This window comes from Cheilinus undulatus, linkage group 17, assembly GCF_018320785.1.
Source record: "Cheilinus undulatus linkage group 17, ASM1832078v1, whole genome shotgun sequence".
In the NCBI taxonomy this organism is placed as follows: domain Eukaryota; kingdom Metazoa; phylum Chordata; class Actinopteri; order Labriformes; family Labridae; genus Cheilinus; species Cheilinus undulatus.
In genome coordinates, this window is record NC_054881.1 from 41,477,361 (window position 1) to 41,501,503 (window position 24,143).

General features: G+C 41.1%; 1 protein-coding gene across 2 annotated transcripts in view; it reads left to right on the top strand.

The window, feature by feature from the left end:
• Positions 1-24,143, top strand: part of col5a1 (procollagen, type V, alpha 1) — a 164,141-nt gene that overhangs the window by 29,244 nt on the left and 110,754 nt on the right. For both annotated transcript variants that reach the window (XM_041811099.1, XM_041811100.1), the window contains exons 2-3: positions 11,680-11,847; positions 23,674-23,887. In XM_041811099.1, the coding sequence (XP_041667033.1) occupies positions 11,680-11,847; positions 23,674-23,887 (382 nt within the window). The remainder of the gene's footprint in view (positions 1-11,679; positions 11,848-23,673; positions 23,888-24,143) is intronic.

Consider the following 24,143-nt stretch of genomic DNA (forward strand, 5'->3'; position numbering starts at 1 on the left):
TTGCATTAGGAGACATTTGCTGATTTTCAGATGGGTTTTTTATTTTGCACCTTGTATCCGCACAGATAGCCCATATATTATGGTGTCCTTTCACCTTCCTGCTCTTTTCCTGTAAGCTGCTAATTGGCCCACTCCCCCTGGCTCACCTCCAGGTGACCCTGCAGAGGCCCTGTGGTCTCTTTTAGATCCTTCAGAGGATATAAAAACATCCATGAAAAAGCTGATAGAACACATTTTGCCTGAGGAAAAAGGAAATTGGAGAATGGAAATGATAGAGTGGAGCATTTGGATAACACTTTGATTGATGGAGGGAAAAAGTGGGTATGAAATGAGAGGCATCCTGATGATAATCAACCGTATTCACACTGCAGTTTTCTATGATTTCACTACGAGGATGTGAAGCAAAGTGCTGTTTCATTTTCCCACTGTGTTCCAGATGGTATGCTGTGAATGTCAAGACAGTCTGACTGCAGACTGTTCATCTCTGACGGCCACTCTCACAGACCGTTCATCTGAGACGCCGTCTCTTTCAGAACAGAAATACACACTAAAACTTTTGAAATAAAATCACATCAAACTTCCATTTGGGGTAGGTTAAATGTTTTGGTTATGGTAAGGATACCAAAAATTAAAAGTTAAATCTGACCCGGAAAACCTGATTACCAAACATTCAATAAATTTAGGTAAAAAGTCTGCTTACAGGGAAAAAAAAGCTTATACTCAATGAAAACATTCTAACGCAGCAAGTTTACATTAGCTAAGTTTGCTGCCTAAGCTACGTAGATAACAGAGCTAAAGCAAAGCTCACAAAGCTGCAATGTAAGCTACTTTTTCTACATAGCTATGTTAGCTTTAGCTCGTTTGCTGAAGCGCACGTTGCTTAAGCTAACTGAGCCATAGATAACCTAGCTACGTAGCTAACGTATCTAAAGCTAAGCTCACAAAGCAGCTGTGCAATCCATGTAGATTGGTATTTATATAGTTATATTAGCTTAAGCTCTGTTTTCTACAGCTCATATTGCTAAAGCTAAAGTTTGATATCATAAACATAATGGCTTTTTAAACTACTCAAGAGCTTATGCTAATCCTAGCTAATGTTGCAAATGGAAAGTAGTTAAACACAAGGCTAATGCCATTGTTTACAATATAGGCCTTCCAATGTAAACCACAGAAAACTATAAAATAATTTTAGCTAATGTTGCAGTTAGAAGAAGAGGGGTTTGAGGCTATGGCTACAGTTTTGACTCATTAAGACAATGGTATTCTGAACTACTTCAGAGCTTATGAGCTCATGAGAATACTAGCTACTATTGCAAATAAAAAGTGGCTACAGTAGATTAATGTTATTGTTTGATATTGTTAACAATAAAAGCCTAGGCCTACCATTGCATACCACATCAGAATATATGATAATGTTAGCTAATGTTGTAGTTAGAAAAACAATAGTTTAAAAGCTAACATTATGGTTTAATTTTTATAAACATGGCATTGTAAACAACTCCAGAGCTGATGCTAATACTGGAAGTTGCTATCAGCTAACACTACAGTTTGATATCGTAAACATAATGGCATTGTAAACGACTTCAGAGCTTATGCTAATACGAGCTAATGTCACGATTAGAAATTGGCTAAAAACAAGGCTAATGCTACTTTTCAATATTGTTTACAATGCAGGCCTACTATGGTAAGCCACATCAACATAAACAATAATGTTAGCTAATGTTGTAGATTATAAAAGGCTTGCTGAAAGCTATCACTACTTTTTGATATCATAAACATTATGGCATTGTTAACAGCTGGAGCTTATGAGCTTATGCTAATACTAGGGATACGCGCGGTTAGCTGGCATGGGATTTACTTGTGTGTTAAACTAATTACCTTTCTTTTTTTGCGGACACAGGCTTGAAATCCCGGTCCATAATGCTGTTTTAAACTGTGATGAACCTCCCGCCACTAGAGGCCGCTGTAGTTTCAGTTAATGGCCGCTGCCTTCCTCTCTGGCATTTCACCAGATGTAAATATGAGAAGCTCAGTGGTGGCTTCGTGGTTAGCGTGTTGTAGAAAGGCTGCAGTACGACAGTTTTCTAAAGTGGTAGATGGAAATGAGGTGGTATCTAAGATTGTCGAGGTAATGGTAGCTAATTTTGTAATGTTAGCTAATTTTGTAGTTTTAATAAAGTACTTGAACGCTAACACTGTTGTTTGACATTGTTCTAAGTATAGACTAGCCTTGGAAAACACATATAAAGCTTTTGTTGATATTGGCTAATGTTGTAGTCAAAGACAGTAGTGTTGTCAAACACTAACACTACTACAAATATAAAACATTTAAAGCCAACTGCTACATTTGCTAGAGGCTATCTCCTAGCTAGCGGTGACTTAGCTTGAAAGTAGTCAGATACCAACAGAAGCTGCTGTCTACTGTTGCCGTATTTGCTGTTTTAACACAGCCTTTTTTCCCTCCAGATTTTCTGTTTCCATCGTGTTTTATATTCAAGAGCGTGCAGCACTGAAATGATAGCTAACTTACCTTGCAAAGCAGATGGATACGCCCGTTTTCTTGTTTTTCACTGGCGAATCCATCTTGCAAAGCTCCCATCTGAACCGTTTGGGCCCGGTTAGAAAGTGACAGGACCAATCAGTGACGAGGGGCGGTACTTTCAGGCGTGGCAGAGTCGTGACGTAAACAAGCAGCAGCAAGAGCTGGTGCAGTTATGGAGGAAGAGATTAACGTGATTGCTGCTAACGCGCCAGTTTTATCAGAACTTGACGACATTTCTTGGTTAAAAGAAGAACAAAGAACAGCAGTGAGTTGTTTTCTTTTCAGAAACGACAAAAGTCGAGTAGGTGTCTATAGTAGGTGTCTATAGGTGCCATGTTTCGCATTATTCCTCAGTAGCTGCACATGCGCAGCTTGATAGCGGTTACGTTACGTGTTTTGTTGCTCTGATTGGCCCGTAGAGATGTGACAGACAGAACATTCACCCAATCGCACTCTTGAGTTTTTTTCAAAGCCTCTGCCTTTTCTCAAACGTTTCCTATTGAAGCTTTCCCAGATGGATGTGTGAAACAAATCTATCTGGCATGTCAGGTTAATAGCTAACTTCAACACTGCTAACTCCCTAGCATACAGCAGTACGATAAACACACATTCAAGCTTCCAAAAGAGAGCTTGATGTAGCATAACAATGGCTAATATGAGATAAACCCTTTCTCTCCCCAAATAAACTGTTGAGCTCACTGAATTTCTCTTTGTCAGTGTTGATTAGCTAATAAACTCCTCAGCGGGGGCTGTGACATGGTAAGCAGCACTGACTGGATGCTTCTTTTATGAGTTGTGAGCCAGCTACAGTCATTCTGTTGTTATTCTTGTTGTGACAGTGATATTGTTATGGTGGTGAGTCTGTTGCCTGGGGGAATGTCTTTGAATGATTTATCACTGCTTGAATGTGCTGCTGCTATTTATAAATTAATAAAACAGTGGGTGCTTGTGGGTAAACATCTGATTAATTGAGATAGTTTGCAGTGCTAGGGTTCAGGCAGTCGACTTTTCAAAGGAGTTTTAAACCATGGACTACAACTTTGTGCCCAAAGTGACATTAACATGCAGAGCAACTGATTGCAATGTTTCCTGTATGAACTTTAAAACTTTTTGGGTTTCATAGAGGTATTTTTTTTATAATATTAGGTAAGATATGAAGTGAGTGTTGGTGCCTGTCACCACCACAGTCTCTGGCTGTGAGGCTTACGCAATGCTATTTCCATATAAGGGAAGAGGAGATGGAAAAGGGAGGCTATGGCTGTTTAACAGTCTGAAAGTCACAGACTAAAACCGCATGAACGCGATCAACTGTTGCTGGATTTTTATAATGCAGCATGAGGTTAATCTGACATTTAAGCTCCACCCTGTACGCAGAGGTTTAACTGTGAGGTTGTGCCCATGCCTTGTAGGGCCTTCTCCCTCTCGCAGACATCAGTGATCGATTGATCTACCTCTTAAAGGATAATGTGGTGATGGATGCTGGCAGCTCAGAGGGAGTAGTGCAGTGTTGCGGCTTTTTACAGTGAACATTTGTGGCTGTCTGAGTAAAGGGCAATGACTGTGAGCTTTGCTTTTGGTCAACCGAGGCCCTTGTTAAAATGGTATTAAATGAAAATGATTATGTGCCAGTATATGTGTCACCTACTTCTCTCATATTCCTGGCAGAGACACTGAAGCTTTCTGTGTCTAACTCTCTGAAGTGGATTTTTAAGGATGCCCAAGAGGGATTTTTCTGTAGTAGTATGAAGATTGAGACAGCAACACTGAAAATAGAAGACTTTGCTTGCTCTATTTATTCCTAAATATTGAAGGCCCTATAAAATATGCAAGTATAAACCTTTATGAAATATTTTTGGCAATGTTTTCTGACTTTTGCACAGTCTCTCAAAGTCAGCACTATAATGAATTATAAGTATGTTCCTCAAAATAACAACTTTGATGATGCTAAAGGGGTTGTTCTGAAGGGCTCAGTGACTTTAAGTGTGGCACTGCCACCTTTGAAATAAGACAGTTCATGATTTTTTCCCTGCTGGATATTCCACAGTAAACTGTGATATAAGTGATATTATTAGAAAGTGGAAGAGTTTAGGAACAACAGCAACTCAGCCATGTAGCAGAAGACCAGGTTACACAGAACAGGGTCACCGGTGCGTGAAAGTCGCCAACGCCCTGCTGAGTTCTGAACTTCCACTAGTGTTAACGTAAGAACAAAAACTGGGGGGGCAGGAGTTTCAAGTATGGGTTTCAATGGCCGAGCAGCTGCATGCAAGCCTCACATCACCAAGTCCGATACCAAGAGTAGAATGGAGTGGTGTAAAGCACACCGGACTGGAAATAAATGCATTTGAATGCACCATTTTCACAGTCCCTGCTGGTGTAAAGGCCAGCCGGCCAAATGCTATTGTCCGTATAGTGCACATTCAGGCCTCAGAAGAAGTATAATGGATAGTTCAACAGATTTTGAGTGGTGACAGCTCAATCAGAGTATTTGTTAGAGACCTACTTTTCCCATCACTTGACATCCTGACACATGATAACGCTGCTGTCCCCGAGCTTTTAGACAAGCTCATTAAAAGAGCCTCTGTCATGGTGGTGAATGATAGACAGCCTCAGGCTGATGGATGATTTTCTGTCTGTTTCTTCATTACAAGTTGTTGACAGACTGAACTGTCTATTTGTTTCTACCCTCCTCTTGCTAAGACTGTCATCCTGTGGTGTGCACGTCCACTAATATGACTGTTGGAACATTTTTAACCTGTTAATGCTGGACTAAGTGTTTTTCTTTTAAATGCATTACTTTGATTTGAACTTTGTCTCATGAGCTGTTAGCCTCTGCCTGTTAAGTCATCTCAATCAATATTACCCTGTAACATAATAACTACCCAGGAATGTAAAACAACAGAAACACAATATAAATCTGCAGATTTTATGGTGTTAATCCCATGAACATAAAAGTGTTTGCCTACTGTAATAACAAAATCCAAGCTAATAAAATAACTATGACATTTGCAAGTTTTTACATTTGTGTGAAATTTTTACTATTTTCCAAAAATTTAGTATGAGCATGAAAACTAAATATCCATGATCATGTTTTTTTTTTTTTTTAGAGGCTTTTAACTGCCAGTGGGTTCCATCAGCTAAAGCTCAAGTCACATCAAAAAATGCAATTTTCTCTTTTGAAGAAACAGGAAGAAGTTTTTCTGTCGTCTTAAAAGACTGGTATAGCCATAAATCTTAGCGCACATATTACATTTATGGAAAGGTAAAATCAGTGTCCCTCAAAATTGTATGAAATCCCACAGATATGTGTGCAATAATGAAAAATGAAAGTTGAGGTTATTGCTTGTTGCAGCCTTTGTTGTTCACCATGAAACAGGAAGAAGTTTTTTTGTCGTCTTAAAAGACTGGTATAGCCATAAATCTTAGCAAATATATTACATTTAAGGAAAGGTAAAAAAATCCCTGAGTTTTCTTGATGGAAATGATGTTTTTGCCCTTGGATTTTGTAGAATTTTCCTTTTTAATTCACATTTTTTTGCTAAAACTTATGGCTCTACAAGTGCCTACAAGTAGAAAACTCGGGGAAAAAAAACTTCCTGTTTCATGGCGAGTAAAAAAATTAACATAACTACAGTTTTTGTTGTGACTTGAGCTTAAGCTGATTTGAACCCCTTGGCTGTTGTAAAAAAGCATTGTAGCACAACTTTCTTTTTCATGTTCACATTAAATTTGTAGGAAGAAGAAAACAATTTTGAAAGAAAAGGATTTTTACCTTCCCATAGATGTAATATGTGTGTTAAGATCCATGGCCCTACAAGTGTTTTAAAACTCTAGAAACTTCCTGTTTTTTGGCAAACAAAAAAAAATATTGCCGCAAGTACGTTTTTGACCCACTGACTGAGTTGTAAAAATGCCTCTGGAACGATGACCACGACTTTCTTTTTTTCTATGTTTATGTAACATTTGTGGGAAATCAATACAGTTCTGAGAGACATGATTTGTACCATGCTAAGATTTATGGCTTCACGTGTTTTTTTGAAAAAAAAACTTACTGTTTCATGGAGAAAAAAATATTGCCCTAACTATGTTTTTTGATGTGAGGTGAACTTAAGCTGATTTGAGCCAAATGGCAGTCGTGAAAAGTTAATACAATTTTGAGAGAGAGTTACTTTTACCTTAATATAACCATAATAAATCCCTACAAATAAATAATTGCCACATTTGCAGCAGTCAAATGCTTTCTCGTTTATGGGAAATGTATTACATTTGAGGGATTATTATGTGAAAAGCCGCAGATTTGTGTTGTGTTCACGGTTCGTTCCATTTGTGGGCAGCTACTCTTACCACTTTAGATTTCATTTCAAAGTTTGGTATTAGATGACAGACTTCCTTTAAGACAAGAAGAGTGGGCAGGTTTTCTAGAGACTGAAAGGGAGAGGAGTCATCAGATTGAAGTCAGACTAGAGGACATGTGACTTTTATTGTGTTCTAATTAGAGTGTAGAAAGTAGGACTGTGATGACTCAGAGTTTTGTCTGCCCAATTGGATTTGTCTGCTCAATAGGCGGATCACTTTTTGTTCTTTTTTTTTCATATTGCAGCTCCACACCACTCCTCTATCAGTCTAAACAAGTCTCCTTTTTTAACCTCAAAGATACAAGTGAATAATAGTTGAGTTTTCCAGCTGCTGGACAGACATCAAAGCATTCTCTCATGACTGTCTTGGTGCTTCATATCAAGTCTTAATATCAACATGAGCAGACAAAGATGAAGGCAAGATCTGATCTGGTCTCAAAGTTAGCTGCAGCTCAGTTGGAAGGCCACAAAGAAACACAAGAGACAAGCATGTGGGAACTCTGCTCACAGCCCCTTTGTGGGATAAATACATAAAAATCTGCTTTATCCTTGTTTGTGTAATTTGAAGAGGAGTCTGGCTGCAGACCACAGGTCTCAGAACCCTCCTCTTGCAGACCACGACTGTGAGACGCCACCTCCGTCGGAATGCAAGTGACTTAATTTGCTGGTGCAATTTCAAGTTTAAATCTCGCTTTTTATATTCAACTGTATTCATAAACAGTCTGATGGCTAACGCTACAGACTAAACCACATTTTATGAACTAAACGGAAAAACAAGGCTAATATAGCTTAATTAGCCATGTAGTTTGCATTACTTTGGAAGCTTACATAGCTACATTAGCCATGTAGTTAGCATTACTTTGGAAGCTTACATAGCTACATTAGCCATGTAGTTAGCATTACTTTGGAAGCTTACATAGCTACATTAGCCATGTAGTTAGCATTACTTTATAAGCTAACATAGCCACACTAACCACGTAGTTAGCATTACTTTGGAAGCTAACATAGCTACAATAGCCACTTAGTTAACATCACTTTGTATGCTAACATAGCTGCATTAGCCATGCAGTTAGCATTACTTTGGAAGCTAACATAGCTACAGTAGCCATGTTGTTAGAATTACAATATAAGCTAACATAGCTACAATAGCTACTTAGTTAACATTACATTGTATGCTAACATAGCTACATTAGCCATGTAGTAAGCATTACTTTGGAAGATAAAATGGCTACATTAGCCATGTTGTCAGCATTACTTTGGAAGTTAACATGGCTACATTAGCCATGTAGTTAGCATTACTTTATAAGCTAACATTGCTACATTAGCCTTGTAGTTGGCAATACTTTATAAGCTAGCATAGCTACAGTAGCCATGTAGTTGGCATTATGTTCTAAGCTGACATAGCTACATTAGCCACTTAGTTAACATCACTTTGTATGCTAACATAGCTACATTAGCCATGTAGTTATCTTTACTTTATAAGCTAATATAACTACACTAGCCACTTAGTTAAAATTACTTCGGAAGCTAACATAGCTACAGTAGCCCGTAGTTAACATTACTTTAGAAGCTTACATAGCTACATTAGCCATGTAGTTAGCATTACTTTGGAAGCTTACATAGCTACCTGAGCCTCGTTAGCATTACTTTATAAGCTAGTATAGCTACATAAGCCATATAGTTGGCATTCCTTTATAAGTTTACATAGCTACACTATCCACCTTAAGTATCACATTGCTACAGGGCTAACATTAGCTAATTAGTTAGATGTTGCATGAGCTAATGTGGCTTCGGTCGCATAAGCTCTGGCTATGTAGGCTGCATAGCTACATTTTCTGCATAGCTTACGCAGAGAACGTAGCTTGGTTAGCTTTAGCCTGAGCCTCGTTAGCTGTGTTATAGTGTTATCTCCTGTAAGCAGACTGTTTATTTGGCTTTATGAAACGTCCTGTAATCAGGTTTTGCAGGTCGGGTTTTTGGATTTTTAGGACTTTCCTTAACCCACTGGTTCCCAACCAGGTGTGGGACCCCTGTGGAAGGGTGCCAGAGATTTCAGGCTTGGCACAGGGGTCTGTCTGCCCTAAGGTTGTTATAATAAGTTCACTCATAGTGGCTAAAATAAGGATTAACACTGATGGTTCATGTAAAGGTATTTTGGGCTGAATTGTTCGGCTGCTTTAAAGGCTAAAAACATTTAGAATTAATGTGAATTTTTGACAGCAGCATATCACTATTTTGGCCTGGGGCCCTTAGCTCTTCTTAGGTACAAGTTCTTTAACCTTTATCCCTAACCAGAAGTTTAAGTGTGCATTTCTTCTGACAGAGGTGGCATCTCAGAGAAGTGGTCTGCAAGAAAGATGTGGTCTTCAGCCAGACTGTCTTTGGGGCAATTTGTGCTCATTCAGATAACCCATAATACACTGTTACTGGATAAGTATTAGGGCAAAATGTTAGCGTAGGTCAAAGTAGGCTGCAGCTCAGCTGGCAGCCCCAATAATGAGAATGCATCAATCTTAGTGTCGCCCTGCCTTAACCTTGTGAATGATAGTGAAGGAATGCTAACCTGAAAAAACACTAATCTCAGCTCACAGCCCATAGAGTTTTCTTTAGGCTAAATACCATTTAAACATCTTTTAACACAGTTTGCTTTATGTTGTGTTTCCACTTGCAACCCTGTAAAACAGTGGTTCTCAACCTTGGAGTCGCCACTTTCTGCCTATTGTTGCCTCCACCATCCATTTTTTACACTCATTTTTCACCCATTTTTGCCAGTTTATATCAATTTTTCATCACAGTCCACCTAGTTTCCACCTGTTTTTTTGCACCAAAAAGTCATTTCAGCCACTTTCTAAGCCCCTTTTACCACTTTTTGGAGCCATTTTGGCTACTTTTATCCAGTTTTGGCCACTTTTAATGCATTTATGTTCTATAAAAATCAAACTTCAACACCTTTTCCACCATTTTTTGCCATTATTAACCAATTTTAGCTATTTTTAACCCTTTTTAAGTATGTTTTTAACATTTAGGTCAAATATAAAATATGGTTTTTCACAGCTTAACTTCACAATGGACCATGGTTTTTCTGACCTCCATGGGCCCCCAGTTTGGCTGGGTCCCAGAAATCTATCCCTTTATTCCCCCTTATGGAAGGCCTAGTCTGCACATGACTATTCTTGGTTGTGCATGACTGTGTTCTACCACCTTCAGGTACAGTGGGGTCCCAGATCTCTGGAACCTTTATTTTGGGGGTCGCGGGCCAAAAAGGTTGAGAACCCCTGCTGTAAAAGATGAACTTTGAAGTTTATATATAAGGCTGTACCTGTTGAACTTTGTGTAATGACATTTATGCTGAAAAAAATGTGCAGAGATTTGCACACATTTCACTTGGTGCACTTGCAGTCTTCCTGACCAATGATTGAACTCTTCCCTCTTTTAGTGGATTACCTGCTTGCATGAGTCTGTGGTGTGTATTTTGTGAATGCACAGGTATAATAGCTGCCAAAAGGTTAGGAGGTTTTTTTTTGTGAGGTACTTTTTCCGTTTGTCAGTGTCTGTGTGGATGTTTTATGGGCAGGTGATTTGACCTTGATGAACCAGGACTAAAACACCCTTCATCCGGTTGATTATAAGATAAAATTGTCAGCAACGTGCAATCAGACCAAGGCTGATGCGGAGGAAGATTTTCCCCCTGATCACTGTACAGCTGTGGCCAAAGCACTCATAAAAGGAGACCTTTGTTGGAGGATGTCTTTTTTTTTTGACTAATTGATCTCTGCTCCACGTGAGTCATGCGTAATGACATCCAGCTGGAGGTTGTTGCAGGGTAACGCAGAATGTACAAACACTCTTGCACGGCCTGTTCCCCCTCTCCACCTTTCCCAGCCTCCCTCCTGCTCTCAGATGGATGGAGCCATTGAAGGTTTTTTTTCTCCTGTACCGTGTGTGTGGTCTGTGTAGCCTGACACTCGCCCTGCTGTACCTGAGTGTGGGTTGACACTCCGCGTTCACATAACAAAAAAAAGCATCCAGCAGCAAATACCGCAGCATTTTTGCCTTTGTCTCTCTTTATTTCTTAAACACTCGTGCCATAAACTCCTTTTGTTTAGTCTGCTTCCTTGTTTAAGTGCTTCTAAAAACAGTCCCTATAGACGTAACCTAGTGTCCTTTTCAGCCCATTCCTGTCCCGGGACCAGGCTGGGATGCTAATGCCTGTCATTGTGCAGCTCGTTGTGAGAGCATCTGGCTGCAGGAACAGCTGTTTGTCCTGGGTGGTTTTGGCACACACGGGGTGCGGTCCAGGGTCAAACCCTGTGTCACATTGTTCTGACCCAGTGTTCCTCTGCGGTGGCCCGGTTGCAGCCGTGACTGCCGGGCTGAAAGTGTGCTAATTGCATGGTTGTGGCTCAAAGGGAGGCAGCGGTGGATTTAGTTCTGCAGTGAGCTGGATAGAAGGATGGCTTTTTGCTGCAGCTGTAACCCATGATCATGATCTATAAAGGGGCACATCTCTGTTTACAGTCAAAATAGATAACTGAAGTCTCCTCTGAGCCGCAACAGCGAAACGTCCTGCTGAGTAACTGGAGCTTCTGAGTCAGCAGAGGACAGAAAATTGAGTTAAAATGGCCATAATTTAGGCTAATTTGATAAGCAGAAATTGCAGGATGTTATGCCTATTTATGCGCTGCATAAGCAGCATGATAAAGGGTTTGGAAAGTGTGTATTTTTAAAAGCAGTTCAATCCTGACATCCTTTTTCTTTTGTCCCTTCTCTCTCTCTCCACAGTGGAACCAGCAGACCTCTTGAAGATTTTAGATTTTCACAGTTTACCCGAAGGTGTTACAAAAACATCGGGTTTGTGCTCACATAGGAGGTCATCACAAGGACCCGATGTGGCTTACAGAGTATCCAAAGATGCCCAGCTCAGCGCCCCCACCAAACAGCTGTATCCAGGTGAGTATCTGACACGGCACGCTCACATCACAGTCCCCTGCCCTGACTCTCAGCACACTCTCAGTTTTATCAGCACAGATTCTTCTGCTCAGCCTTAAACTTTCCTCACAGGTCGTCTCCCCTCTGTCCCACCATCTGGCCAGCTCTTTGACCTTCCACCCCACACTCTTGTAAACTGGGGTTATAACATTTAAACGTAGCTGGAAAGCAATTTGTATTTGTTCCCACCTGGCCCGTTCCCTTCCTTCCCCTCCGGGTAGAACTTTTATTGGCTCCTGTAACTTGATTATTTATGTCAGCTCTATCTTTGCTTTATGAGATTTTCAGGCAGGGAACGCCTGCTGTTTCATCCTTCACGCTGCTGTAAACTTGTTTACCCTCTTACTAAAACATACAGCGTCTACAGCGTCTACTCTTCACCCTGTATTTGAAAAATTAGACGAGAGGAATGGCTGTTTTCATGCATGCAAAACTCTTGAAATTTGTCCTAGAATCTTCAAGGAGAGCTGAATGAGAAAATGCAAACAGCCAGGACATATTCCTGCCAGCCGCTTGGTGAAATCTTCACATGATGTTGCAGTGAACTAGAAATACTAATTTTTAAATTTTCCTATGTTGCAGCCTGATGCTACAGTAGAAAAAAATCATTTTTATTTTTAGTAATCTGCACTCAGTACCCCATCATGACAATGTGAAAACTGAATTTTAAAAAATTGTGCAAATTAATTAAAAATTAACACATGTATTCAAAACCTTTGCAAAAACACTTGAAATGTAGCTCAGTTTCCTCCAATTTCTCTGATCTTTGCTGAGATGTTTCTACACCTTGATTGGAGTCCACCTGTGCTAAATTAAACTGATTGGGCATGCCTCTCTGTAGAAGGCCTCACAACTGATGACGCATATCAGAGCAAAAACCAAACCACGAGGTCAAAGGAACTGTAAATAAACAGAAGAAGTTTGGCACAACCAGGACTCTTCCAAGAGCTGGTCGCCAGGCCAAGCTGAGCAATCATGGGAGAAGAGGTGACCAAGATCCTGATGGTCACTCTGACTGAGCTCCAGAGATCCTGTGTGGAGATGGGACAAAGTTCCAGGAGGACAACCATCACTGCAGCCCTCCACTGTTCTGGGCTTTATGGCAGAGTAGATAGAAGCATCTCAATGCAAAACACATGATGGCATTAAGTTGGAGTTTTTTGCAAACTCCAGGCATGTTCATGTGTTCTGTGTGTGCCAGCTCCCTGCTAACATTTCCATGAGGAGTCATGATGAGCAGATGTGTGATGGCAGCAGCAAACCTTCAGGAAAACTCCCTACTTTTAGTGGAGGTGATGACATTTACATTTCATGAGAGATGTGATCCTTATGCATATATAGAAGCTTTCTGAAAATATCTTTAATATGGGAAACACTGCACATGAAAACAGTTTTCTCTCTTATTTTATGAGGACTTTTCCTGTCTGTCCCCTGTGGAAATTTCCATATGAAACAGGCAAATGTGTGATTGCAGCAGGAAAAATTTCCCTAGTGAACGTTGTGATAAAGTTTGAGCTGCATCATGGGGCTGGTGCTGCCCTGATGTTTCAATGAAGCTTCTTCAATCTCAGTTCTGCTGAAATGTTTCATCTGACTTGAATGGAGAAAAACAAACTGCAGAATTTACACTCAGTCAGCCTTCTAGTAAAATTTCCACTTGCAATTTGGGTGAACAGATAGATTAGCATAGGTGGGAATATTCTGAAAGAATTATTTCAAGCAAGTTGGGTTATGTTTAAATCACCTGTTTGGTGAATTGATGAAGCTGCTTCTTACTCTTCTCTTGCTTTTTCTGCATGTATTGATAGTAAAATAAGTCCAGTTACACATTTCAGTGGTTAAAAGGCATGAAATATAACAGATTGTAGCTTCGATTTCCATCTTGGATATGCACACCAAGTCCTGCCTTCTTAGACCCCCTATATGACAGCATTTACAAAAATCCAGGGGCTGACTTGTCCTGAATTTTCAGATAATTTCAGGTTTGCAAGCATGAAAACAGCTCATGTCATGGATCCAAATATGCACACCAAGTCCTGCCTCCTTAGACCACCTATATGACAGCCGGTACAACATTCCAGGGCTGACTTGTCCTGAAGTCTTGCAGGAATGTCCAGGTTTGCATGCATGAAAAATGTTACAGTCACGGATCCAGATATGCACACTAATTCCTGCCTCCTTAAACCCCTCTAAATGACAGCATTTACAAATGTTCCAGGGGCTGACTTGTCCTGAATTTTCAGAAAATTTCAGGTGTGCATGCAAGACAGCAGCTCAAGTCACGGATTCAAATATGCAAACTAATTTCTGCCTCCTTAGACCCCTCTATATGATAGCATTTAACAAATATCAGGGCTAAATTGTCCTGAAAATATTGCAAACATTTCTAGGTTTGCATGCATGAAAAATGCTTAAGTGACAAATCCAGATATGCACACCAATTCCTGCCTCCTTAATCCCCTCTATATGACAGCATTTACAAAATTCCAGGGGCTGGTTAGTCCGGACTTTTCAGAAAATTTCAGGTGTGCATGCATGAGAACAGCTCGAGTCACAGATCCAGATATGCATGCCAAATCCTGCCTCCTGAGTCCCCTCCCTATATGATAGCAATTACAAACTTTCAAGGCTGACTTGTCCTGAAATCTTGCAGGAATGTTCAGGTTTGCATGCATGAAAACAGCTCAGTCACGGATCCAAATATGCACACTAATTCCTGCCTCCTTAGACCCCTCTATATGATAACATTTAACAAATATCAGGGCTAAATTGTCCTGAAATATTGCAAACATTCCCAGGTTTGCATGCATGAAAAATGCTCAAGTCACTGATCCAAATATGCACGCCAAATCCTGCCTCTGAGACCCCCTCCCTATATGATAGCAATTACAAACATTCAGGGCTGACTTGACCTAAAATCTTGCAGAAATTCCCAGGTTTGCATGTATGAAAAAATGCTCAAATTGCAGACCCAAATGTCATGGAAAAGTTAGGATATTCTGCATGGTGTTCCCCCTTTGGAAACTTACAGCAGCTGCATACAGCTCTGCAATATTCGATGCTGTAGGAGGAGCCATCGGATGGAAAATCAGTGAAAATAGCGGTTGTAGAGGGGAGAGAAGTCTGGGGTTCCACTTTTGCCTTGTTCTATTGTGCTGACGTGGCTTTGCTCTACGCTGTGCTGCAGTAGCACTTTTCCTCCCTCTCCTCCCCTCTATGGCAATCTTTGCCTCCTCCTTCTCTTTCTTTATTTTCCCTCAAGCGCTGTAATCTTTCCTTCTACGATTCCTCTGCTACCCTGCAGTGCTTTCTCTCTTTGTGCTTCTTCTTCCTTTAGCTTTCTTGTGTTTTACAGTAGAGGAGCTACTGTGACCCCATATAACCTGTTTCTGAAATGATCGTGATTGGATGTCCCGCAGCTCACAGGAAAAAAAGACGAGCATGAATGTGGCTTATGAGCAGAAAACAGGGAAAACTAATAACCCTTCCTGTGAGTAAATCCCCCGCAAAGCTTGGATTGGATGACAGCCCCATTCACGGCCCTCTGAGGCGTTGCATTGGCCTTAGTGGACCTTTGATCCATGTCACGGCTCTTCTTTGGGGCTTTAAGTCAGCCTGCATGCCCTATCATGCTCTCCAATCAAACAAATACTCTTTACTTTGAAGCTCTGTGACAGCAGAGCCCATATGAGTCTTAGTTTAGATACACACGCTGTAATTACACACCGACTCTGGATCATCCAAAATAACAGTCCACATAAAACAAACCAGCCTCATCACAGGCACCACATAGTGTTTAGGTGCAAACGGAATAACTAGCCGTCTGTGGTTCTGAGGCCTTAAAACCCAGTTGATGTGGTCGATCTCTCGCCTCAACATTAAGACAATGTACAGCTCATATATTCCACAAGCCAGCGAAGCTTGTGAGCTCATTCTATCCCCTCTTTAACTAACTTTGCTGCTGAGTTATGACTCTGGCACGGAGCCTAGAGGTACAATTCGCCTGAACTATCAGTGCAGCATCCTGTCTCCCTGAGCAAAAACAACGCCACAAACAAATTTTCCCCTTTTTGTTTTGACTATAATGTTTGTAATAAAAACCGCAGAAGCTTAGATTAAGAAAACTCCGGCCCATGACCCCGTAACCACAGACAGTCTGTGATGATGTGTCGGAAAAGAGCGAGTGCAGACATGCAATCATTAGGCAAACATGTGGAAGGGATGAATCATTTAAGACTACAGAGGCGCTGCGAACAGAAGGGTCCTTTCTTACCTTTTTTAAGTGATTGAGAAGTGAAGGAAATGGGCGCTGAAGCCGTCTGCCCTCATTTAACTCATGTACCCAACACTTCCCATGTTCGTCAGGAAAAACTCTCTCTGTAGACCGGGAACATTTAGGACAGGAGGCATGAATAAGTGCAAAAGTACAGTAAAAATCCAAGACATCTTTTCTTTACTAAATAAATAGTTTTATATGATGCACAACAGCTATAAAAAAACACAAACAACAAGTCAAGGCCTCTTCCTCTGTCACATGAGCTGACCCTGCATCCATCCTCTAGTCTGGACTCTTCTGCCCTGATGGCCCAGTTGGATTGGTTGAATTGTAGGATCGACAAATCGAGATAGGAATAATAGAGATGGCTACTCTGACGAATAAAACAAAACCCAATTATGGACAGCTTCAAGTCCCAAGGCGGGCATGGCCCCCCATTGCCCGCCCATGCTGCTGGGTCTGGCCTGACCTGTTCAGAGATGGTATAAAATCTTTGAAAGCACATCAGCCTTTCCTTGAGATGGAGACAACAAAGCTGAGTAGAGGAGGGAAAATGATATTGTATGTAATTTTATCACATCTAAAGCTGACTTTTTAAGGCTTATTATAAAAGAATGTTGAACCCGAATGCATGCATTTTGCAATGAAAGAACACATATAAGATCGTGAAGTGGACTGTTATTGGTTAATTACCAGACATTATATGAAAGAGATGCATGATGGGGATTTTTATCATTATAGATGACACGGATCATAAGAGCAGTTGCTTAATAATATCATTTTAAGAGATTCTATTCTGCACTTGTCTGTGGTTTCACCCTCTCATTTTGATGGTATGTGCAGTTTATCACCTTTATATCATATAATAGACGTGGGCGACGGGGTCATTACCAGAATCAGGAGTGATGAAATGTTTCAGAGGAGCTATCCTGCTCTTTTCTCTACATAATCCTTAAAAGTGGTGTCATTAAACTGAGAGTGTTTCTGCGTCAGTACAGAAAGAGATTCTCTCTGTCTCCGTGTTTGCTCTCTAACAGGTACAGCTACACTTGTTATCTGTGCAGAAATGTGCAATCCCTCTGGAATGCTGCTTGCCTCATCCATAAGGAGGGATTTGGACGCAGCGATGACTGAATGACCAATTACGAGACTTTCTACTCCATTTACCTGCTTGTATGCACACTGACAGATTGAGAGATGTTTTGCCAAAGTGCTGGCATAACTCCTGCTCCTCCCTGACTTCTTTTTGGCATTCCTCTTAGAGACTCTTTAAGATTAAAAATTAAGGTTTAGAAGTCAAATGCCAAGAGGGTTTAAAACACTCTCAGTCCTCTCTAATACTGTAGTTAAAGCTCTCAAAGTAAAGTGGAAGCAAGCAAATCATACTTTCCCAAATGGCAGGCAACTGTAAGTGGTTATTTGATCTGAAGGAAATTGCTGGGTTGATTGGCTGAGATGTTTCCCAGACTTTTTTTTAGTCTCGCAGTTTAAACTTTCCATTAATGCTCATGCACACTGAAATAAGCAGAGGGGTATCTCTCATCTGGTGGCCTGAAGTCGCCATTTAAAAGACACATTCCAGAGAAACCTGAGCTTTTTTTTCCCAACAACCCCCGCTTCTACTTTGCTACAAAGTCCTGGGGAGAAACTGGACATCTCACCTTTAATTTTCTACCTCCTGACCCTCGAATCCCCTGAAGGTATTCTGGTCCTCCTTTTGTTCTGAAACACTGGGACACTGTTCCATCAGGAGTCCACAAATAAGAGTACCATTTCAACCCAGCCACAGTTTCACCTTGTTCCAAAAATAGTACCGTGAATTTATAAAATTAGCCATTTCACCCTGATTCCTTCCCCTCTTTTGTACCATGGTGTCCCTTTCCCCCCATAGCTGACCCCTGACCTCCACACAAAACAGCCTGTCCTGAGCCAGCGCTGAGTCATTGTCTCTGGGACAGGAAGAAATGCCAAACGTCCCTTCATCTTGTTCTCTTCCTGAGTATTTCTCTGATTTCCATCCTTTAGAAAAAGGGTGTCAAACTCAATCACAGCAGGGGCCGGATTCTGGATTCAGGTCTAACCTGAGGGCCTAACAGGGTCCACATTTAACCAGAACTGTCAGCCTCATATTCACCAGTAATAAAATATGACAAAAACAGCACTGATGATAAATCATTTGGGAATTCAAAAAAGTTAAAATAATATGTTCAAAGGCTCAAATCTGAGATAAAACTACCAACTTATTAGTTCAAAAGATCAGAACACGATATTAAAAATAGAAAAATAATGTTTTTAAAGAGCAAATATACTAGGAGGAAGTTGAAATCATAAGTTTGAAAGCTCAAAATATGAGATCAAATTTGAAATCATGAGTTTAAAAGTCAAAATATGGCTTTAAATTTTAAATTGTGAGTCTGATTGGTCAAAATATGGGATTAAAAAGCCAAAATTATAGTTGAAAATGTCAAAATATGAGCTAGAATTCAAAACGATGACTTAAAAAGTTAAAAATATGACTTAAATTTAAAACTGGCAGTTTAAAATGTCAAAATATGATATAAAAAGTAAAAAGTATTCATTTTAAATGTCAAATTATGAGAAAAAAACTGAAATTATGAGTTTAAAAGTCAAATTATGAGATTAAGAAGCAAAAGTAAGGAGTTTAGAAGGTCAAAATATGTTCTAAAATTAAAATTAGGAAGATTAAAATCTGGCATATAAAGTCCAAAGTATGAAATGAAAAGTCAAAATTATAAGTTTGAGTCGTAATCTTGAGATGCAAAACTGAAAATACGAAATAAAAACAAAATTAGTTTCTTTCCCCACATTCTTGACTTTTTATGACATCTTTATATTCTTTACTTTTTCAGGTTTTTATGGCTTTTAAATCATCAAGGTTAAGTTTACATTTTTATACTGGGGGAATTCTGCAGACCTCATACTGGTGGACCAGTTAGAATAAAAATATGATATGATCTTGCGGACCGGATTTTGCCCCCAGGCCTTGAGTTTGACACCCCTGCAGAAGTGCAGTGCAGAGATATTCTTGCTTTTTACTATGTTCAGACAAATGCATTATGGCTGCCATTCATCCCCTTCGTTGGTTCAGCACATCGGCTGTTCATGTCCTTAAAAATGAACGGGACATGGAAGCAGATTACAGTGTCTATGAAGAACAACAGAAAGTTTTTAAGACAAACTGATGGACCGAGACTACAAGTCTCAACACCTTACAGTGTCCCATTGCCCATTGCAGAGACTAATATGTTTGTCAAACCAGCTGACAGATAAATTCACTTGTAGTCGAGACGTTTTAACACTTGAACTCAGCCTTCCAGCTCTGCACCCTCACCACCACGACAGTCCGGTACAACGTCCACAGTACTGCACCAACCTGTTGATCTCACGGTCCATTCTACCCTCACTTGTGAACAAGACCTTGATATAATTGAACTCCCTCACTTTAGGCAGAGACTCCTCCCTCCCAACCTGGAACAGCAGAGAACCATGGCCTCAGACTTAGAGGTGCTGATCCTCATCCTGACTACTCCCCCAGTGCCTGCTGGAGGTCCCCGGATGAAGAAGCGCAAGATGGAGGTGCCATCTGAGGTGCCAACGTTGTGCCAACACAGCTCTCACTTTGGTTGGCTTGCTGCAGTGGCCCCTGAGCCTTATATTCCCGCAGTACCCCCCCCCCCCCCCCCCACATTATCCCCCATGGGACACAGTTGTAAGACTTCTCCAAGTCCACAATGTAACATGATGAGCAGACTCCCATGCTCCCTCAAAAGCCCTGCAAGGGTAGCTGGTCCACTGTCCCACGACCAGGACGGAATCCGAATTGTTCCTCCTGTATTTGAGGTTTGAGGTTCGATTTGGTCAATCCAGAGACTGAGGAGTGTGATACTGTGATAATTCAACCAGTGACCTTGTAAACTGGTGACTTTCAGCCTCTGTGGCTTTTTATATTAGTTTGTTTTTCTGTTAAATAACTATCTGATGAGTACAGTTTAACATTATAATAAAAACTAAATAAAAAGGTCTTTTCCAAGAACTCTCTGTTTCTTTAGCTGCTGTTACAAAAACATCCACGAATGCATTTGGCTAAAAGTCACCAGCTGACACGATCACTAATGAAACCAAAACATGTAGAATGCTAAGTCTCTATGGGGAGGAACATTTTTGAGAAACAGAGTGTAAAGGTCTTTTCAGACCACCTGTCATCAGTCTGAGCTGATCTGACGTTGCTCTTGATCAATGATGTTCGTTTTATTAGCTCAGAATGATCACCGTTATCACTGTTTCCATCTTTATAGTTTACATCCTACACACCAGGTAGTTGTAGATGGCCTCAGTTTTCTGAGCAGTGGTTCTCAAGCTGCTTTTCCTGGATAACGAGTCTGATTTCCTCAAGATAATTAGGAAATTCCTTTCAGAGGAACCAAGGGGCCAAGCCCAGCTCCTGAAAGACAAACCCACACCATAATCCCCCCTCCACCAAACTTTACACTTAGCACAATGCAGTCAGACAAGTACTGTTCTCCTGGCAACCGCCAAACCCAGACTGGTCCATCAGATTGCCAGATGGAGAAGCGCAATTCGTCCAGAGAAGGCGTCTCCACTGCTCTAGAGTCCAGTGGCGGCGTGCTTTACCCCACTGCATCCGCCGCTTTGCATTGCACTTGCACAAGTTTGGAGGTCTGTAGCGATTGACTCTGCAGAGAGTTGGCGACCTCTGTGCCTCAGCATGACCTTGTTCCATCATTTTACGTGGCCTACCACCTGGTGGCTGAGTTGCTGTTGTTCCTAATGGCTTCCACTTTGTTGTAATACCACTGACAGTTGACTGTGGAAATATTTAGGAGCCAGGAAATTTCACCACTGGACTTGTTGCACAGGTGTCATCCTATCACAGTACCACGCTGGAATTCACTGAGCTCTTGAGAGCGAGCCATTCTTTCACAAATGTTTGTAGAAACAGTCTGCATGCCTAGGTGCTTGACTTTATACACCTGTGGACATGGAAGTGACTGGAACACCTGATTTCAGTTATTTGGATGGGTGAGTGAATATTTTTGGCAATATAGGGTAAGCGGAAGAGCTAAAGCGCCAGTTTTATCAAAACTTGATGACATTTCTTCGCTAAACGAAGAACAAAGAACAGCAGTGAGTTGTTTTCTTTTCAGAAACGACCAAAGTTGTGTACCGACATGTCTACAGTCAACATGGTTCGCATTATTCCTCGATAGCTGCGCACATGCACCTCTGTCAGGGCTATGTCACGTGTTGTGTTGCTCTGATTGGCCCATAAAAATGTGACAGACAGAATGTTCATCCAATCAAACTCTGAGTTTTTTTCAAATCCTCTGCCCTTTCCCAAACGCTTAGAATTGAAGGTTTTCCAGATGGACGTGCGAAACAAATCCATCTGGCGTGTCAGGTTAGAGTTACAAGGAGAAGTGGTGAAGCCTTCCCCTTATGAAATAGGGTCAACCCTTCATCAAGTTCCTGATATGCCAACAGTAGTCACCAATGGTGGTTACGTAAATAGATGCAATTGCATTACTGGACATTATTTTTTTTAATCAAGGACCATTGCATTGCAACATTAAATAAAGACTTAAGATAGTTGTAATTTGCAGGTCTTATTTACCTAGAATCTACTTACATTAGTACACTTATTTTTATGCAGACATTTTTCAGATTATTTAGAAGACATTCTGGGAGAATTCCCACAATGCTTGGCTTTAAGTGCCCCTTGAAAACCTCCTTTAAAGGGTCATGTAATGGTAGCACTTCATCTTGCACCTCCATTCTGTCAAGAATCAGGGCCCCCCCCTCGTTTTGACGTGATTGTGCAAAACGTACTCAGTAGGGCCACGGCTAAGTGGAAGGGGAAAGGGGTGCTTTGGGAACTGAGCCCAAGTCCATATTTTATAGTCTTTGATCATAATGCTTTGATTTCACAATAATCCTCCCCACTAAGTCCTCAGTCATCCCCCACTAGAGTCCTTCTTACAAGATTTTTGAGGGGTTATCTCCCTTTTCCTTTTTTGTTCTGATGTTCTCTCTCTCTCCTGTTATCTGCCTTACACCTTCTTTTCGAAGCATCTGTCAATTAAAGCGATGCTTCTCATATGATGCCAAGCTGAATTCCTGTGGGAACAGGCTGCCAAGGCATGTGCTCTCCGCATGATGTGATGTGATGCCTGGCATTAATGAAGGAATCACAGAAGAAGACAAGGGAAGGAGGCAAAAGAGACACCAAGAGGGGGACTAAGTGAAGTAAAATGGGACGTAGCCGGAGCTTCTGATCTCTTCTCTTTTATTGTTTGTTGTTCCTTTTCCACTATCTCTTCCCAACCACTGGTTTCCACACCGCATTCCCTTTGAGGCGTCTTTTTCTACACAGCTTCTCATTGGCTGTCCAAACCAAAGTCACTCCAGTCTAGCATTTTCCATCTATTATTCTAAAAACTATGGCAGGGGAAAGGGGGTTTGATGGCTGCACGAGGTGCTACAAAACCACAGCAGCCACAAGCCCTGCCTCTCTTTTCCGGTCGTCTGGAAGTTTCTGCTCTGCTCCCCCCTGAACAGCGACAATCTGCTACTGGAATACAGCTTCTTCTGCTTTTGCTAATCAGATAGATAACAATAGAGGTTTCTGTGAAGTCAGATTGCTTTTGCTTGTTTCCAAATGATCAGAAAGTCGGAAAAAATAGTCTCCTCAGATGGCTGGAAAGGCCAGCCCTCTTTCTGGGGTCCTGAGAACACCCCACTCAGGGAATCTGTCGGGCAGATGTGCCTCACGCCGCAGCAAAATGGAGGAAATAGTTGAGACGTCTCAGTAGAAGCATGCAGATGAGTGCAAGCACGTCTTTTTCAAAACATTTATCCACCTTTTATGGGTTTGAAACTCTAGATTCTTAACATTTCCATGGTAGTATACGTCCAACTCTTTCTGTACATTCCTCTTTAAATCACAGCTGAAGCGTCAGGGTCTGTTAGTTCGATCAGCGATGGAAGAACGACGTGGAGAAGAGGGGCTAGAAGGATGGTTCCAGAAACTCTCCCAGGACTGCCTGCTTTTGTCATTATATGCTCATCCTGTGCTCCTGGAAGATTTCTGCTTCTGCTTCTGTATTTTCCTCTCATTGGCTTTGACCTGCAGGCCGTCCCGCTCAGACTGATCTTATCCTTTTACCTTTTTGGCAAACTTCATGTCTCTAATGTTTTCTTTTGGTGCGCAAAGACTGTCTCCCCAAGTCGTCCAATGTAAACCGTGAGTTTTTCTCTGTATTTGGAACGTTTCTCTCCATTAGAAGCAAAAGTAATTGAATTTATCCTCTAGAGTCCAAAGAGAACATCCTGCCTCCTAAAATAATAGGATTACAAAATCCTCAGCACAAACGTAGTATTTTGTTCCTGCTTACAGTGATGAATGGTTGCTGCATACTTCTAACTCTCCAAACTGTTTCTGTCTTTGTCCAACCCGCCGTCCGCCCTGCCAGGTGATGTGTTCCCGGAGGACTTTTCCATCATGGCTACAGTGAAGCCGAAGAAGGGCAGCCAGTCCTTCCTGTTGTCTGTATACAATGAACAGGGCATCCAGCAGATAGGACTGGAGGTGGGCCGATCCCCCGTGTTCCTGTATGAGGACCAGACAGGGAAACCCAGCCCTGAGGACTACCCGCTCTTCAGAGGAGTCAACCTAGCCGACGGAAAGTAGGTGCACCCGCCGTGGACGTAATCATCCAGGGATCTTTTTTGTTCATGTGTCTGCCCCTCTGATCGTGGTCCAGGATGTGTTAGGCTTTCATGGAAGGTTTAAGTTTGTTAACTATCACCTGGCCGAGGTGTGGCCTCTAACAACATTTATTTAACTTTAATTTCGCTAGTATATTCTCACATACCTAAATAGATTGTATAGGAATGAATGGACAATAGATAGATAAATTGATGATCATATATTATGACTATT